Below are 20,727 nucleotides of genomic sequence, written 5' to 3' on the forward strand. Positions count from 1 at the left end.
TCAAGGAATAATTATTTTATTAAATGAGAGATAATAAATTGAGTCATAAAAATTTTGAGCATTAAAAATTAATGCTTCAAATAAAATAAATAATACTTTACACAAATTAAAAAATTTCTGTCACTTCTCTCCTATTGCTTTTAACCACATTGAAAGTGTGAAAATAGTTTCATCTAATTGTATTTCACTATGTTCCAATTTATTTGTATTTTGTTTAACCCTCTCTAATTGAGCATGTTCTGGTGGTGAAATCATATCTTCTACCTGTGAAAATAAACGTTTTTAATTTCAATTTTTCACATTTTACAATCATTTCATACAGATCAAATTTAAAAAGTAATATTGAAATCATTCTTGCATGTTATTTTATATCTGATTTAGTAAATTTGGATCATATTTATCATTATATAAAACATTCTTATTTACTATATCATCATCAATCAAATCACTGTCAAGCATCCTGTTTGTTATTACTATATTCATAACTGCTGCAGTGCCCATTGCTTCACTATATGCAAGTTTTACAGATTTTTTTTATTTAATTAGCTTCATTTATTTTACTTATTTAATTTTAGTACAATTCAGAACAACTTATAGAATTAATACTAATTAATAGAATGTAAGTGAAAATGACAAGAAACTTAAACTTTCTAGTCAAAGAACAAAAAAATTCTGTAGTAATTACTACAAAATTTTTTCTAGCAGAAATGCTATGGATTTATTTTTAAACAAAGATATTTGTAGAAACAAAATATAAATGAGAATACAGTTAAATCTACTTGCTGTAATCACTTTGGAGCTGATCTATACTAATAACAACTAACTGGTAATGTTACTTGATTAATATTAAGGCAGATATCACAATTTAATAAAATTGGAATTTATTTTAGTTCTCTATGATATTGCCCTCTTACTAAACTTAACAAACTACATAAAAAACTGACTAATAATCTATAAATATCATATGTTTAACACAATTTGTAATTTTTATCTGATGATATGTAAAAAAAACATTTAATCACAATAAATAGCATGCTTTAAACTTTATTAGCAATGTTGTTTCTTAAGTCTAAATGTTAATGATGGAGTCAGTAGTATCAAAGAAATGATAAGTAGTAGTCTAAACTATAAAAATTTATAAAATGCAAAAATAACCAGAAATCAATAAAAACTAAGTGGCAACATGCCATTCTAATGAAGTTTTATTATTATTTTTTAATTATATAAGTTTCTACTTGTAAAACAAAAACTCCAAAGTCATTGGACAATTTCACTATTTTTTATATTTAAATATTTTTCTATATAGTTTCTTTTATATATAATATACCAGTATTTTCTATTGTTCTAAAATTATTTTCAATCTTTAAAGCATTAATTCAACTAACTGCTTTTCCATTCAATGCTTCTCAAACCAAATTTGTTATTGCTGTTATTACTTTTAATAGATTTTTATATTTGTCTTTTTATGTTTGTATTTATCTGTCCTGTTTATATTATTTGTTATGAGTAGAAAACGGATTTTAAGGTGCAAAATTATGACCAGAAAAGGGAAAAAGGGTTCTGAAAAAGCATACAAAAAGGTGTCAATAAAATGCATTTGTTCAGGTCTAAACCTGAACAAATGCATTTTAATCCAGTTACGTAAACATTCTTTATCCAACACTATAGCAAATATCATAAAGAAAACATATTTAGGAGGTAGACATGACATTTATTGGGTTTTAACAAACTTGTTATACAGGATTATGCACAACATTTCTATGTTTCAAAAGTAAGTTGCTGGTGCTTTGAGTTCAGATCTTGTATTTGGAGAAACTCTGCTCAACATCAACTGAAACCAATGAAATGTATTTTGTAAGCACTTAGAAACGAAGTTCAGTTGGTTGCAAAGGTTTCCACGTCCAAATTGTTCCTCAAATTTAATTCAAATTTGGCTTTGGGAAATCTGTCAAGGTTGCCCCCTCACAGTCATCAACTTCTTCCAGAGTTCCTCCTCCTACATACCTTCTTCCAAACTCTGAACTTATCAAGCATATACTTGTAGCCATGTGCTGCAAAAAGTTCCAAATGTAGGTCTTTGTCATTGAGCAATTGTTGAGTCTGCGTGATGGCTACTGTCTGTTGAATCTAGGGCACATATGAAGCATTTGATTTTGTTGGAATTTACCTTTGCTTGTATGATACATCTTGAAGAATGATTTGAATGCAGGATTGTTTACCTTGTGGACTGGAATTCCTGATGGATAGTTTGGATTAATGATATGGTAAGATCTGCACTGAACTCACTTGATGACTGCTGCTTTTCAGATCCTGAAGTGAAAACACATATCAAGACAGTTTGCTTAGGTTTTGACTTTGAAGCCAATGTTCTTTGCATGATTGCTGTACCTATGGAACCTGACCTTCAACAATCTTCTATGCTCCTTCCCACACAATGACGATGTAATGATCCAGGCCTATGCAGATGATCTTCTCCTCCTTGTGGCTAACAAAAACTGTGATCACCTGACCGAAATCACTAATGAATCCCTAAAAAACATCTATAAATGGAACAAAACACATAAGCTCCCCATCAACTTTGAGAAATGTATGGCACTAGTATCCACACAGAAAAATAAATGAGGCTGATTAAAACAGGCTCCAAGAATATTCATTGATGATAATAAAATCCAAGTGGCTCATGAACTGAAGTATCTGGGGATTTCTTCGACAAAACCTTCAATTGGCATAATCATGTTAATACTCTCCAACAGAGGATCAAACAAAAAAAGCAACCTACTTACAAGGATTACTGGAAACTACTGGAAAATAATCCCAACCAATTGTCATCTTATCTACAAGGCAGCAATTGAACCGCTTTTCTCTACGCTATACCTGTTTGGTATGAGGCGTTAAAAAACACCCATGTACAATGTAAACTCCTCTTTTTACAGAGGAGCTTTGCAATTAAAATATGTAAATTTTATAGGATGGCAGCCACTAATGCCCTCCTTGTTATGGCCAGAATAACTCCTATACACATCCAAGGAAACTACATGGCTTGGTATTGGTCCCTCACTAAGATTGACTTTAATAATTGAATGGACAATAAAATACAGCATTATATTACTAACAGTGGTCTTCCAGAAGGCTGCCTGGATCTTGTAAACCAAATTAAAGACTCTAAATTGGACAGAATCCCTGCAAAGAATGAATTCCAACAGCAGCCAGGTAACATAAACAATTACAAGGTAAACATGAACTTTGATTTACTTCGATGAATGCCTCAATTGGCATCATCACATTAATACTCTCATGAGTCTTAGTGAGGGACCAGTACCAAGCCATGTAGTATCCTTGGATGTGTATAGGAGTTATTCTGCCATGCACAATTACACTAACTGGTATGTATATACCGATAGCTCAAAAAGCAAACACAGGACAGGGTATGGTTTTGTCATCCTCCATAAGAACAGTCACAAGACATACCAGGCACACCTTAAGTTGGCTGCCCACTGTACCATCGTTCAGACCGAGCTATGGGTCATTCGCAAGGCAATCCAAAACATAGACAATCACCATACATATTATAAAGGTAACATTAACATCTTTACGGACAGTAAAGTGGCCCTTAACATTTTAAACTGCCAAAAGAACTCATCTGTTCTAGCTGCTGAAGTGATAAAGGCTGCTCAAAACATAGGAAGAAACTGTAACCTACGGTTTAGTTGGATCCCAGCTCACAAAGGCCACAAAGGTAATAAATTAGCTGACAAGTTGGCCAAGTCAGCCTGAACATTATCTTCAAAACTCACCTACAAGAAGTTACCTACAATCTCCCTGAAACATCACTTACAACACATTGTCAAAAATATGTGGCAAAAGGAGTGGGACTGCACTGATACAGGAAGGTTATGTCACATACCTTCCCTTGCGCATCTTAAAAAAGTCAAATACTTCAGCCCAGATACAGAGGTGACCCAGTGCCTTACAGGACACAAGAACTTCACATCATACCTGTTACATTTTGGTAAGCAGATCAATAGCATCTGCGACTGTGATGGACAGAGTGAAGAGGATGCGCTACATTTTCTCTTCAGCTGCAACAAATACAACCAAGAATGTGTAGAACTCTTCAAAGAATGTCTCCAAACAGGACTTAACTGTCCCCCCAATTCTGCTGACATTCTCAATAACAAAAAAAAACTATGGACAAAAATGAAGAATTTCATATGCAACACAAAAAAACTCAGGCCTATGAATTCCATTAGCCAGCAAGATGGGTGACATGGCCACATCTCACATCTGGACCAATGATAGACTGACTGATATCATTTAAGGTAGGCTCACTCAATTTGTTCAATCTGCGACTTGACTGTACTGTGCATATGCAAATTAGACCCACAGAGTTTATATCTACTAGATTCTTCAATGTTTTTAATGTTAAATTTTGTAATTTTTTATCTCTTTGCCAACTCAATCTACAGCACTAACCATGTAAATATGCAACTTAGCCATATTAATAACTAATATTCATGTTTTGTTCTATATCTAACTTTATATAATAATGCGCCACTCCTTTATTGAGTGTCAGTATTTGTATAAATTATATATATAAAGTAGTCATAAATAGCATACTTTGTAATTGTTAAAACATTGTGTCTGATATGCCTACATGTGCAAACTTGTCACGTTTGTTTTTATACTGTATCACTGTACATATTTTGTCTTGTAACTGTATTTTTACTTGTTCAACAATTATGATGCAGATGCCCAATGATCCAACACTTCCCTATTTTCTTTCCCTCTAATGTAATGTAATGTAATGTACCAGATGTGCTGGTTTATTCTTCTCTGTGTTGCTTCTCACTGATCACAATAATTACATTGCAGACAGCACATCAAAGAATGAGACCAACAGTTTTAACAAATTGCATCTTGAATTCTTCTGAAAGTGAATAATGCATAATGTTTTTATTGTGAACAATGGGCTCTGGTTTATACTAGTGCAACACTAACCAACTATATAGAGCAAATATCCATCACAGAGTCCAAGGCCAGAATGAAATGTTCTCTTTTTCTGAGCCTTCTTTATATAGTGGGCATGGACCTCATAGAGAACTGGTGTATAGTGCTACTGTTTTGTCAAAGTTTGTGTTTTCTCTCATAGGCTTTGCTATGTTATCTTGGGAACTATTGGGGCTACAATGATAGTAAATAGACCATTTTATAGCTCTTGATCTGCTCTACAAAATAAGGGTATGGAATTTTATGTATCTATTCAAGAAGAGAGAAAATATTTTATTTATTTATTTTTATGTCCAATCTTTGAAAAAGCACAGAAATTTGAAGAAAAAGTGCTGCAAGTGTCAAAAGGGTAAAGGGTGAGAAACATGCTAATTTCACAAAAAGGTGTAACATAATATTCATTTTATTCCCCAAAATACATATATTAAACTATCTGTATGAAAACAGCTATATTTTTGGAAGGGTACTGCATCTTAAAATCCTTTCTCTAGTTATGCTCAAAAATTAGTGATGTATACAATTGGATTATAACTTGTGGATAAATTGCTCTGTATCTTCAACTTTTGAAATATTTTTCCACATTCTGATACTGGTTTTATCTTCCAAGTGTTTCTTATAATTCTTCACTCAGATAAATTATTAGATTGTAATTCTATTCTTATTTCACTCTTTGTGGTTTTTTCTAACAAAGATATTCCCAAATTTATGAAATTAGATTTTAATATAGTTTTTATTTACTCTACAAATACAGTATTTCTGAAATCTCTACATGATTATTGCCAAATTTTTGTCAATCTCATCTTATAGATTCTCATAATCAAACAGCTTTTATTTTTAATTGTTAGCATACTTAAATTACTCAATTAGTGAAATTTGATCTAGAACAGTGGTTCTCAAAGTTATTCAATCTACGGGCTACTTAAACCAAATCATAGGTGCCTAAGTGAACAATTTATGTCCCTGCCCACTTCTTATATTATAAATATAATCTTAGATATGTACCAAAATATTTCGTCTATAATCTATTTGATAACCTAATGTAAAAGATATGTGATGCATAAAAATTTTCTTTTCTCTGACTAAACAGTATAAAATTCTATTTAGAGAAATGACTAGATCAGTCTGTGGACCATACTCCAAAAATTTATTTAATTTTCAGAATTATAATATAAAGAGTGTTTTCTCTGATCATAAAAATGAAGTAGAAATAATAAGAATTTATATTTTTGTTTTATGTAGCAACTTAAAATTTTTTCAGTAGTTTAATCCAAATTTTCTAAATCAATTTAAAATTGAATATAAATTATTTATATTTATGATTCTATATTATTAACATACTTCTTGAATCTGTGTACTATCAGCACCACTCTGTTGAAGGGTTGCAGTTATTGCTTCCACCCTCTGCTTTTTCTCTAAAAGTCTTTTGTGTTCCCTATTTATAAATTCTCTATGACATATCGAATTAAACATGACTTTGTAGCATCTATCTAATAATGATCGACATAGCTGAAAATAAATAAAGATAAATCTATTTTTCTATTTGTTTAATTTTTCCAGACATAGGAATTATATATTGTAATTTTTATAATAAAAATGATTACCTGAACCAAGTCAACATGAAACAAAAAAAATGTTCGTGAAGGTGCATGGTCAGGAGTACGTGGTATTTCCTAAAATCAAAAATATTAGACATTATTAATAATCAATAGTTGAAATATTTCTAAATAAATTATTTCAATCTGATTTAAGAATTATAAGAAAATACAGGTATACCTCGCCTTACATTGGTAATTGGTTCTAGGAGAGGCGACATAAGTTGAAAAACGATGTAAGTCAAATTTACTTGTGTAGTTACAACGTAAGTCAAAACTATGGTGGAAAACGCCAATAATGAGCACTTAAAGACCACTAAATAAAACGACAACACAGAAACACAGATGTTTTCATGTTTCATTCTCTAGGATTTATGATGATTATATTAACATTTATTGTAAATGTACACATTTTAATATGATTTTATGTGCTTTTAACACTTTTCTAGTGATATTATGACTTCAATATTTGTGGTGGACAGATGTAAAGTCGAATAAAATGACTTAAACTTGATTTTTATTTTTCCATATACTTTTTTGACAAACGATGTATAATTGAGAATGACATAACTCGAGGTATACCTGTGTATAATCATCATGCATTCCATAAAAATCTTTTGATATTTACATTTGATTTTCTTCTTACACCTTTCTAATGTGTTTTTTTTTTTTTTTTTTTTCATTTTCATTTTGGACACTTATCCTGTGGGTACTAAGAGAGGTTTTTTTCCATACCCATCATGGGTTTGACATGAACTACAATGGGGCAGCCAAATGATGAGAGATGGGGTCCAACTTATCTGAAACACATCACCTGTAAAAAAATTTCTGGGATTTTCACTTGCTTGGATTCAATCTTGGATCCTCAGAGCTGTAGGCTGATGCCTTAATCACCTCAGCCATATGGCCAGCCCTCTTTTAATATTCAAATTTATTTATTTTTCTAATACTTTATATTTTTCAATCAGTCATTTTGTATTTTAATATTATTTAATATTTAAGTAAAATGCCTTATTTCATTCAAAACAAAATGCAAAAAACAAACTATTTTGTTTTAATTTAATGATATTTTATTTTATTGGAAATTCCAAGATTTATCCAAATTTAAAAAAAAATTATTCTTTAAAAGTCCATTTGTTGTTTAAAAGTTTGAAATTTTGTTTTACAATCCATTGCAAATGTTCCTCAACTTAAAAAAAGCTTTAAATTTAACAATTAATTTTTTCTATCTTTAATACTTTATCAGTTGAATGATTAAACATATTTCTGCTAATGTTTTATCTATCAAAACACATAATTACAATTAAAAACTTGAAATTTTCATATAAGAATAGTAGAACCCAACTTAGAGTAGAACCCAAATTATCCAAGACCCAATTAATGTAAGTTCCATATAATCCAAAATGAACTTGAAGGTGAATACAATACTTTTCTTAAGCTGTAATTCATAAAAGAAAGTTTAAAATGATAATATGTATCGCAAAATGATTTGTTTCTGTTACCTTTTATCATTTTAACTTCAATGTGAGACAAACCATTCATATTAAAATATAACTATAATAATACATATTTTTCCTCTTAAACTACTAACTGTATAATAAATAATGTAAAAATTGTTGTTCTTGTATATAATTAAATTCACTACAGAATGAAAAGAGACTTAAGTTAAGAAAAAAGTGCTATCAAATAAATCGTTTATATTTGTAATTTTTAATCCAAAGTGGCCATGGCCATCTATTTTACCTGAGTTTTCAGTTATCGACGAAGCATTGGCCACATCACTTTGGATAATTTGGGTTATACTGTGTGGAATAAATATCAAAATAATGTTGAGCACATATACATCATATACATTGATCACATTGTAGATGCAAGGTTAAATCAAAACTTTGCCTAGAAAAATGAAATTAAATTTTAGTTAACAAAACATATAACAAATACATCGATCAATCAAACAGTAGAGTTGGATTACATTTGATACCAAATGTAATCTAGCTGTTGTTATTTGATTAAATGAAGAATTAAGGTATGCACTTTCCAAAGTATTCCAGCATTCTAGATCATTTCCATAATAGATTGAGTCTCTTGAATTAAATCAATTCAAAACTATACTATTCTCATTATTTACTGAGTTTAAATATATTCCTTTTTGATTTCCTTTCAATTTTAGGAATAAAAATTGTCAAAAGGTGCAGGATCAATATTATTAGATAGAGAGTAAATGATTTCTCATTGAAATTCTCACAATGCAGTTCTTGAAATGTTAGAAATGTGTTTAAATGCATTGTCATGGTAAAGAAAAGAATAGAACGCAACTCTCACACAATTAAATTGAACAGGTTCTACTTAAATCAAAAGTTTAGCTATCAATTTAATTAGAACCTATTTATAGAAAAGTTCATATTATGATCTTCAGTCTGTTAAGAATATCCAATAAAATTATTCCTTTGGAATCCTAAAAAACAATAACTAGTACCTTTTGAACTGATCTTTCAGATTTAAACTTGATTAGTCCACATGACTCTGGGAACTATTGTTTGAACTATATTTTGCTGTCTTAATCATATTTATAGATCTGAGTATCATCTCCAGTTAAAATTCTCTAAATAAAATCTTGTGCATCATTAATCTATTTAATTTGAAAAATGAACAGCAAGGTCTACAATTTGCTTAATTATTTGACATGAAATGTTTTAGACACTTATTGAGTGGAAGGCTTGGCAAATCCTAAATTCTCAGTTAAAATTATTTGGATACAGCCATTTATAAATCTCTAAGCAGTTGTAACAGTTTCATCTTTAGCCTTTTCATCTTAGCCTCTAGTTTCATCTTTAGTCCTTTATGAGTAAAGGACTTCAACTATCTTAGAACTCTCTTTAAATCTTCTGATCTATTCATGAATAGTTCTTTCTTTTTGGCAGATCTAACTATATTTTTCATGCAAACCTTTAATGATTTAGCTAGCTTTACAACTAAATTTTATTAACAACTTTAACACTATTCTCAATCTCAAAACCAACATTTCCTATATTGCATAGAAGAAAAGTATTTTTAAATGAACATTACATCAAAAGTAAATGTAGGGTGAAATTGTGTATTGTTAAATAGTCTAAGGTTCATAGATATTAATATTTTTGAACATGATTTGAAACATGTAATTTATGATATTTTTCTGTCACCTTTTTGATTCATTCACACATATCAAATACAAGAAAATTTGATTAATTCAAACCATTGGATAAATTGAACTTTCTATTATTTCCCTTGAAATTCATATTTAAATTAATGTTAAGAAAATTCAGTTAATTCAAATTTTTTTAAAGTATAAATTTAGATAACTTGAAGCGAGTATATTTCAAATTTTGAAAATGAAACTCAAAACAGAAAAGTAACATGTAGTCTTATTGGATTGCATAATGTGTCTTAACTTTTTTATTTAAACTAACCAAAATAAATACATAAACTCCTTACATTAGGAAGTTCTTTGTAACACTTTGATTAATAGTTTTGAGACCAATTCCTGTTGAATCAGTTGGAAAATAGATCTGAAAGATATTTGTTTGATGGATGAATAACAGAATTGAACAAAATCAAAGATTTTTAGTAATATAACAAACAGAATCAAAGCTTTGGAATGATGATCTGAAGATGAGAATCAGTCTCGAGAACATTAATAGGGATTTTTAATGTAAGGAGTTACTTTATTGCAGCTTACTAGTTTATAGAGATTCCCAAAATGTACATGTTCTATAAACCATTGGAGGGTAGCCAAAATTGCCACCTTTCACAGTTTTAGTAACACTTGAGTCTAGATAAAAAGAATTATTTAGCTATAGCAAATATGATTGTGACAAAGAATTCAAAATATTGCTAAATATTAGAAATGTGCAAAAAACTAGTTTAATTTTTAAAAAATGTTTAATTCAAGATTTTTTTTGTATTCTTCCTATTGTTCAAATTAAAAAGATTTGACATCAATATAATTTCCAAAACATTTAAGAATTAGATATTTAATACAATCTTCAATATAAAAAACTAAACTATAAAATTTATATACAGTCGACTCCGCATAAGTCGTCACCCGGATAACTTGACACCATTGGTTAAGTAGTCAGTTTTCTGTGGTTCCAGCCAACTTACATAGGCATTAATGCTAAAAAACTCTGGTTTACTTGACACAGTTTAACTTGTCACTACTGGATAAGTCAACACACTTTTGCTGTCCCACACTCTGATAAGTTGTCACCCCTCCTGAAAAAATGAATTCACTCTGCACATGAGGTACTAACTCATTTTTTTCAGGAGGAGGAGTTGATTTATTTATTAATATACAGTATAATTAATATATTTAATAATATATTATTATTATTAATATACATATATATATATATATATACATACATACATATGGTGCTAGAGAAGTGGCACGGATTTGCTTTGCTTGCCATTCTAACACAATTTGTCGGGCTATTAACACGTATAGTTTTTTCCGAAAATGTCAGTCAGTGGAATTACGAAGCACTAAAAACATATTTTCTTAGTCGGAGAGATAAACCACCAAATCGCAAGTGCAAAATTACCGCCAAATCGGCAAGTACTCACAGTTTTGTTTTTTAACATTTGCGAAGTTAAACTAACTGTGAGTGAAAGCATAAATCTTGTAATACACGAGTGTATCATATTTTGGGAAAAAGCTAGAATACCTACAAAATCTATATCTAACTGTGTCAAGAAATTGGTGGATATTTATCAGGTATGGAGACTCTCCATATGTGATAAAGATCCACCAATTTTTTGCCTTAACATTTTAAGTATTTTTATGTATAAAATAATAACAGATAAACAAAAAGAAAATGTACAATCTACATCAACATCACACCAGAATCCAATTTTGCATTTTCTCACGCCAGAGGCATTAAGAATCCTTAGACGTTACTTGCCAACAATTGACAATTGCAAAGATGATGTTTTCAAGGCATTCATGATCGTTGAAAAAGAAATTGAGACAGTTAAGTGCTCAAAACAAACAACACTAAATGAATTTTTCAGTTTTTCATCTACAGAGTAATTGTAAATGGAAGACACAATGTATTGTAAGCCTATACTACTGTATAATGCACTAATGTATTTTTCTAATTGTAGTTTTGTGGTTTTTTTTCCAACTTCGCTTTAGTCGTCACATCGGATAACTGGACACATTTCCACTTCCCCTTAGGGTGTCGATTTATGCAGACTCGACTGTATTTTATATTTAAAATAATATAATCAGAGACAATACTTTCAAAAACATTGCTACCAATTTATAAATAAATAATTTTATATCTATTATTATATTTTCATGATTAAAATACATTTATAATTTTATTAATCTTTGAAATTTCTGGAAAAATGTTCAGCATAAAGATCATAAAAATTTGATGGCTTAAATTCTATGCTGAATAAGTTGTCTGAATTTAGAAATTTCATCTTATTTATATTACAGGTAGTATGACAGAGAATTTGCTATAATTTTATATTAATTTAAAAAATAAAATTATATACATAATAACACTTGGGTAAACCAGTATTACAGCAACAATTTTTTTTCTGTTTAAGTAGATTTCTGTTTTATTCAGTTTCCATTTTATATAGATTTTACAATATATAATAGAAATTTAGTTATTAAAAATAAGTAACTTACTTGAACAGTAATAAAATTTTCCTGTAACATTTTATATGTGTATTCTTTTGCATCTTTAGGTAACATCACTGATAAATCTTCAATTTGCTTCATTTCCAAATATCTTTTCATCAATAGTAATCTATACAAATAATGTTCAAGGATGTTTATTGGTAAATTAGTTATCTCTTGTCTATTCATATTTAACTATTTCTTAATAAATATAATTAATGATAAATACAAAAGATATAGTTTTACAAAGATTAAAATATCTGCAAAAATATTTTCCCTGTGGATCAAAATTTGACATAATTAATCAGGCTTACAGATAAAAACTATAGATATTAAATTTTTAAAACTTATTATAAGCTTTATTATAATCTATATTTAACAGATTTATATTTAAAATCAACTGTATAATAGTATCTAGATCTGACACTACAAAATAATAATTTATTATTATACACTACTACTGCTATTATTAAGGAGTGTATTCTACTTGGCTTATATACCAGTAAGTCTTATCAATGTTAGACCAAGGACAGGACATAGCTACAGAAAAAACTCTGGTTTTGTTTATTTGCTCTTCATGTAATGTCTCTGTATTTACCATATTTTCACAGAATGACTGGCATGCATTCATCTATCTGGGGGAGATCATGAAGTCAGATATTTCTGTAATGTAAAAACTGCCATGCTGGCTTATCCTGGGGAATGCCAATTTAAATGAGGCTCTACATCCCTCTCCAGAGGGTGCATTAAAAAAACAAACAAACAAACAAGTTATGTTACATAAAAATGAACAAGTTTTTATTCTAAAACTATGATACTGTCAGCATTACATCAAAAAATACGATTATATGTTTAATTTCTTCATTTTGTCTTTTTTCTAATGGGGTAAAATAATCTTGGAATTCCAAAAGTGTTTTTTTTATGTGTATTTTATTGTTATTTGATTCGAAAACACAAATATAAACATATTAAATTTAAGAAACTCACTGTAAATTATGTCAACTTACACTGATTAACATCAGCTTTGTGTGAAATGAAAGAAAGATGTTATTTTCAAGGTCAGGGTAGATGGTAAATGTATCCCACACTGACTAACTATTACTACTACTAAAGTCAATAAGTCATTAATTGTTTTATTGTCTTTGTAAAACAAACTCTCTTCCTGATTTTAAGTTGGTCAAATTACAAGGTTATTATTTTATTGTACTCAAAGAATGTTTTCTTTAACATTTAATTAACAACTAGTTTTGTTAAGTCTGATTAATTTTATATTTTAGTCACAGTTTAGCTGGTATGCTGGTAACCCCAGGGTTTCCAGCATGCTAGTCTCCCATTTATATGTCTCACGCTGATCATATGCGACAGCCTTGTCTGACTGGATATGTCAGCCCAAGGCCTGGCCAAACCCATAATGGACTTGCTATAAAAGGTCCTCTTAGTGCCCATAGGGTGGAGAGAGCTAAAAAAAAAGTATGACAGCCTTCTATAGTGTGATGTATGTGTTGTTGTAAAGCCCTAATGTTTCTAGAATTTTTTTTTGAATAGTTATGTGATAAGAAGCCTGTGCAAGAAATAACTATTGGCATAAAAAGTACTTTAGCCATTCTTTACAGATAGTGTTGGGCAAGTTCTGGGTACTTACTAATTTTTTTTCAGTTTTTGTATTTTCTATTGTGAATGTTTGGAACAGCAATGCCTATGAGGTGTTGTTTTGTTTGTCAATGAATGTGATGTCCAGGTTTGTGGTGTTATTACAGTAGAAAGTTGTTTATCCGAACACCGGTTATCCGAATGCTTTTCAATCGGACTGTGTCGTGCTGAATCGAACGTTTTTTGATACTAGATTTACTTCTAAAGTATAATTTTTATGTTTTTATATTTTTCAATATATTTATTTTGTTTGTACAAAATAAAGAAATAATTTTTAACGATACAATAGCTTCGATTATTATAATAAAAATTTTCGTTAGGCTCAAAATCAACAAAAATTCAACACGAAGCGACATGCAACAGAGAAAAAATTCAACATCAGACAGGTTAATATATTTTTTTTGTACATAATCAGTTATCCGAACAACCCCAGTCCCCAACTGATTCGGATAAACGACTTTCTACTGTATTATTGAAAATGAATACAACATCTTTCAGAATGAATGTACTGTACAACCTATATCATGAATTTTAAATAAAATTTTATGTACATGGCTTGCAGAATCCAAATTACATAAAGCTAATTACACTTCTATCCAAAGAACAAATATTCAATCTCCCACTCAAATCCTAAACACTTAATTATTGTCTTGTACTCAGTGAAAACTGTCTTTTTTTTTTTTCAAAAATCGCACTGCCAAAAGTTGGTTGTGAATATGACCATTAATGATGAAAACAATAGATCAAGAGTTAGAGTTACAAGTTAATAAATTACCATTCACTGTATTTTTAGTATGTGAACACTTACTGGTTAACTTCTAACTCTAACTCTTGATCTTTGGGTCATGAATACAGCTGTAAACAACAAATAAAAACAAATATATGTAGAAAAAACCAATCACAACAGATATCACTTAAAACACTATAAAACAATTTTATTTTTATTATTTGTTTATCCTATTAAAAATAACTGTTTTTCCACATATTTTACAGACTGTCTAATCTGGTTCTATTCAGGTTCTACCAGGTATTGATATATTTTACTTCCATATTGTTATAGAGAGAAGCATATCCAATAGAAAGCACACTTCTATATAATCAATTTAATCTGTTGATAATTTGATTACTTTAATCATGTACACAGGCATACAAGATTGGATTTGAAATATTAAATAGTTTTCACTTTGATATAAAAAAATATGGGATAAAGTCAAAAATAAACCAAACTTTTAGTATAACTTTTATTACCTTAATAGTACAAGTATTTACAAAAGAATACTTTCAAAATAAGCATCTTATGCTTGAAACATCTCTGCCAACATTCATACCATTTATTTGTCTTGTAGCCCATTCTGCATTACCTCTTGTAAAAGGTCTAGCACATTAAGAGTTTGTTCTCAACAGCAGACCCATTAACACAAAGTCTAACATTTACATTCTTGGCCACCTCTATGATGAATAACATCAAAACTTCTTCATCTCTAACAAGTAAAAAGTTGGATTCTCCATCACAACAGTGACAGTGGATTCTCCTAGTTAGTGAATATCTGACAAAACACCAGATACCTGTACTTCAACAACTGCCTTAACCACAACTTCATTCTCACAGACTTTCATTCATTTACCAAGATGAAAGCTCTACTCAATGATCACAGATTCAAATTTTCATAAGACAAAAACTGTTGCAAACATTTACAAAAGTATGTAGCTGTACAAAATGCTTATTTTAAAGGTTATGTGTAAATATTTATACTATTAATGTAATAAAAGTTTAGTTTATTTTCAACTCTACAACAATATTTAAATGTTTAACCACACAACACCGGAATGTAAATAAAAACTTACGACTCACAAACCAATTACCCAGTGTGAATAACGTTGAAGCAGCCTAGTGAACGTGAAAACAGACTAGTTGATATAAGAATTGACTTAAAGAAGTGCCCACAAGGGGTAACATAAATGTTAGTCACTTAAATGTTATTCACATTGAATAATTGGTTCATGAGTCGTAAGTTTTAATATTTAAATGCTGTAGAAGTACAATTTGTATACAGCATTTAAAATATATATAATTAAATATAAATAATTTCTCATTTCTCATATATTACTTAAAATTCAGAACAGGTATAGTAACAATATCTAATATTGTAATATATGTTAATAAATTTGTTCTTTTAAGGTAAGTGCACACTTGGGCAGATGAACAGGACAGACAGAACATATGGAATAGATGGAATTGACATCAGTGTGCACACACTTAGTCAGATTGCAGTGATGGATTGAATGGAATTTAGAGCAGTGGTGTCCCCAATTGGGCTAAATTCAGCCATGGCATGCATTAATCTGGCTTGCAAACATATTTGACATATCACTTATAATGGAAATAAGCCTAATTTTGGTATATATGGATATGCAAAATATTTGTGGGTCATTTACCTATGACTTATACACAATTTGGCCTGCCAATCAAACAGTTCGGGTACCATTCATTTAGAGAACAAGAGAAAGTATTCAGATGAGACATTTATTTTGGTAGAAATAATGTCCATGAAGAATTAGTGGTATTTAGCTGCATTTTATTAGAAGAGGATACTGTAAATTATATAATTCTTCATAGTTTTGCACTATAGAATTTAAAATTGAATATGCTATGGTAAGAGAAATGTGCATAATTGTCCATCACTCAAAAAGATTAAAAAAAAAAATAATAATAGTACAGCAGTAACTTGTTCTTTGAACAACTCTAACTTCACATGCTTCAGAGTTCAAGTGCTAAATTTTACAAAAATTCACTTTGGAGTTCAAACTGCTCACGGAATGAAAAAAATGTGCTCAAAGCATAAATGCAATCTGTTGTGCACACAAATTGTTCCTCATCCTTGCATTATACTCATCTGTCTTCAATCATAGTTGTCTGCAGAAAATTTGGATACAAATAATTATATCAATAAATTGTTATTTATTTATTTAATTTTTTGGGTTTTTTTCACAAGTAGATTATAGAATACAGTATTGCATCAATACAAAAAGACAGACAAAGTATCCCATGGTCAAGGATGTAAGGTTACATATCTCAATACGTTTATGTTTATACTTTGTGGAATTTTTTATTCAATACCTGGGGAGGACAAGTGCACCAGCTATCTTCCTCTGTGGACACCCATATTTACAGTGCTTTTTTCGTTTTCTTTTTGGCATGTTTGGTTTTATATAGTGTGTGTTATTTGTTGACTTTTAGCAATTTCTTCCTGCAATTTTTCTTCATCAACAGCTTTTAAGTGTCCCATATATTTTGTATCCTTTAGTTTAGGGGTTTCCAACTTGTGTTCCACAGAACCCTACGATTCCACAATAAAATCTGTTGAGTCTAATGAATGTGGCAATGCAGTAGTCCTTATGACATCCTATACCAATGCTAGAGTTATTTATAGCTTTATAAACAGTGGAGACCAATTTATCATAATGGAATAAATCAAACTTATGATGCATAAATGTGTTAAATTTCACAATTTATAATTAAATCATGCATTGATGTTAAGTAAACAGTACAGTTAAAAATATGCAAAAACTTTCTGTTCAACCTAAAGGCTATAACCTTTACTTATTAACCATACTATCCAAGAAGTGTTTAGAAGTCTAAGAAGAAGGTTATAATATTGATGATTGAAATGAAAAAGGAACTTCTTTTGAAGCATAGAAGTGGTATGCATTTGATGGATCTGGCAGCCATTTTTAAAATGTCAAAGTCAATGGTGTGATCAGTAAATGCAATTTTCATTTTATTATACAGTATTTGCATATTTTCTTTATTGATTTTGTGTTTTAATTTATTTTAGGGCATTTAATTGTGTTATTTTTACCTTAAATAATGTGTATTTGCTGTTTTAAGTTTATCAAAATGGGTATTGTTAAGGCTTTTGGAATGGATTAATTTGCTTTTCATTATTTAGAAATAATAGAAAACAAATTAATCCATTTCCAGGCCCTAAACAGTATCTAGATCAAATCTTCCCATTAGAATGGAAACAATTGATCCAGATTTCAAATGCTACAGAGTTCAAATGATCTTTGAAATGAATTACATTTGAATTATGAGACACCACTGTAATAAGCTTACTCATATTAAGTAAAGTGCCAGGAAGTTTCAACAGCTGAGCACCTGGGTTAGTGACTTTGTCAGTTCAAGACAGATGGACAGAAATGTTGCTTCTTTGAGAATTCAAGAATGATTTCCTCCCATTCAACCCACCCTCTTCATCCACCCATTTGTCTAGTATGTGAATGCCCATAACTTATAAGATAGGTGGACTTTCTCTTCTATCCCATGCATACATTTACCTTAAAACTGACATACATATAATTTAGTAAAAAATCTTTATAAATGAATTGAATATTAAACAAATTTAAGTATATTTTCTGATCTGTTATTCTAAATATAATTACTTTACTTTGGATAAGCATTTTAAACTTACCGAAACACTCTGCAGCATTTAGAACCAAATTTATCTTGAACAACCGAAATAGCTATGGCTTCTGATAATTTTTGCAAAGATTTCTTAATATTAACTACATACATTCCACCACCTCTCTCATCTACTCTTGAAACAAATGATGTTGAATCATCAATTAAGACTGCAAGATATGCATCCATTTCCTAATATAACAAAATAAAACAAATATAATTAATATTTTTATTTTTGATAAATAACTTAGAAAATAAATAAAGTCAATAATATAATACAGAAATAACTGAAAACTGATAACATAAGATAGAAAATTGATTTTCTGTCTTATATTATCAGCTTACAATTTAACTTAAAAAGTGTTTGGTATATTTCAAAATCAAAACTGAAAATGTTAATTACATCTGCTGTAATATTACTCTCTTTTATCAACATCTGTAATAATTCATGGCGAGGAACAGGATTGGTTGTTTCAACCCAAGGATTACTTCTCGTTTCAACTAAACGTAATAATGTCCTTACAACGTCTCCAGTTTTGTTATCAAATCGTGATATCACAGCTTTAATAATGCATTGATCCCTAAATTAAAAAATGCATTATTTGCATATATTTTTAACAGTTATGTATCAATATACAGTTTGCTTAATTGTTGAAATAATCATTAACTTTTTGTACATACCTAAAATACTGATGAAATCGATCAAAATTAACTCTCCAATAGATAGTTTCTTTTGTTGAAGTGTTTCTTAATTTTAATTTCTTTGCTGGTGGTAATCCCTCATCATCACTTACTTCATTGAGTGCATAAATTTCTAGCTGCTCATAAATATGGAGATTTTATAATTGAAATACCTTATAATGTTATTTAATTTTATTCTAAATGAAAATTAAAAACTAAAATATAAATTACCTAAAGTAAGTAATAAAGATTCTTGTAATTTTGTAACTTTTAATAAACTTTATATTAAAATATTTATGCATTAAAGTAGAAAAATTAGATTAATAACTAACAGTAGAGTATTTTGAAAAGTATTATTATACAAATTGATGTCTAGAGAAGTTTTTTTTATTTCTATACTGTCTTAATGTGAAAATTAAGGTTGTCTAAAAATAAAAAATTCTCTGCTATCATGTATTAAAGATTTAAAGAAAAATTGTTACTATATTTTACTTTATACATATATCTATTACAAATAAATAATAATATTTCTTACTTCACAAATTCTAAACATTTCATGTTCTTGAAGATACATGCTAGGGACAAGAGAGTTTTCTTCCCATTCTGTCATTGGACATCTCTTAATAAAATGAGACTGGACTAAATTATTAAATTTTTCCTTTATGGATGAAATAGGAATATCAGCTTTTCCTGTAATATTTATATTCAAATAAATGAATACAAAAAGTTTATTTAAGTATAAGTATATAAAAACTAGTCACTTTTCTCGGATATAAAATGATATACTTTAATGAAAAGTGTATGGGAGATAAAAATTAAAACAATAGTAAAGACTGATTCTCACTTCAATGACCACAACAGAAAAGAAGTGTGTTTACAATTGAATTGAGCTCAATTTTTATCATGATGGCAAACAAAAAATTAAGTACTGACCAATGCGAAAGATTATTCAGTAGCATGCTGCATTAATGAGAACAACTTTCATGTCAGTAAGCCATCTTGAGAACCAGCCTTAAGAATAATTTTAAAAACTAGTTTAGATAAAGTAACTTTTTATGTAATTTTTTCTTTTATTAAATTATTATAAAAATCTATGTACAAAAAATTTTCAACATCAGAAACTGAATGTGATCTTTGGAAAAAAATAATATATCCTATTGTTATACTGTGAATGATAATACAAAACATAAGTTTTGATATTATTAAGTATTGTCAATTGGCTGTAATAGTAATAGAATATTTAATTAAAAGTGTAAACTTAAACAATTTTAAAATATTACTCCAATTAAAAGAGCATTAATTTTTTTTAATATCTATACTTATAAGCTACAATTCTTATATCTATTGCTTACACATTAAAAATTTTGGTTATTTTTCACATTTCAATTAAATGTAATAATGTTCTTATTTTTAATTATTTCTGTCCTGTGGAGCACTAAGAAAGCCTTTTGTACAGGTTTATCATGGGTTTGACCAGGAAGTGAGGGATGAGCTCAACATATCCAGGACAGAACTCCAACAAAAAATTCATGGAGTTCATCTGACAGTAGTGAAATGCCTCAGCCATGTAGCTAGTTGCATTATTTCTGATCTGATAACTATAAAATTTATATTATTTAAAATTCAATTTTAGACCAGTTATATTTGCTACAATTACATAACTA

The 20,727-nt window shown here is 29.2% G+C and overlaps 1 protein-coding gene across 1 annotated transcript in view; it reads right to left on the reverse strand.

The window, feature by feature from the left end:
• The window catches only part of LOC136979915 (DNA-directed RNA polymerase III subunit RPC3-like), a 23,934-nt gene continuing 3,207 nt past the window's right edge, over nucleotides 1-20,727 (reverse strand). Inside the window, exons 4-11 of the mRNA XM_067275958.1 lie at nucleotides 19,599-19,753; nucleotides 19,064-19,200; nucleotides 18,786-18,963; nucleotides 18,393-18,574; nucleotides 12,280-12,400; nucleotides 6,609-6,677; nucleotides 6,346-6,513; nucleotides 1-264 (exon numbers count right to left, since the gene is read on the reverse strand). Of these exons, the coding sequence (XP_067132059.1) occupies nucleotides 121-264; nucleotides 6,346-6,513; nucleotides 6,609-6,677; nucleotides 12,280-12,400; nucleotides 18,393-18,574; nucleotides 18,786-18,963; nucleotides 19,064-19,200; nucleotides 19,599-19,753 (1,154 nt within the window). The 3' untranslated portion in view covers nucleotides 1-120. The remainder of the gene's footprint in view (nucleotides 265-6,345; nucleotides 6,514-6,608; nucleotides 6,678-12,279; nucleotides 12,401-18,392; nucleotides 18,575-18,785; nucleotides 18,964-19,063; nucleotides 19,201-19,598; nucleotides 19,754-20,727) is intronic.

Source organism: Centruroides vittatus, unplaced genomic scaffold, assembly GCF_030686945.1.
Source record: "Centruroides vittatus isolate TY-2023 unplaced genomic scaffold, ASM3068694v2 contig_651, whole genome shotgun sequence".
Classification (NCBI taxonomy): Eukaryota; Metazoa; Arthropoda; class Arachnida; order Scorpiones; family Buthidae; genus Centruroides; species Centruroides vittatus.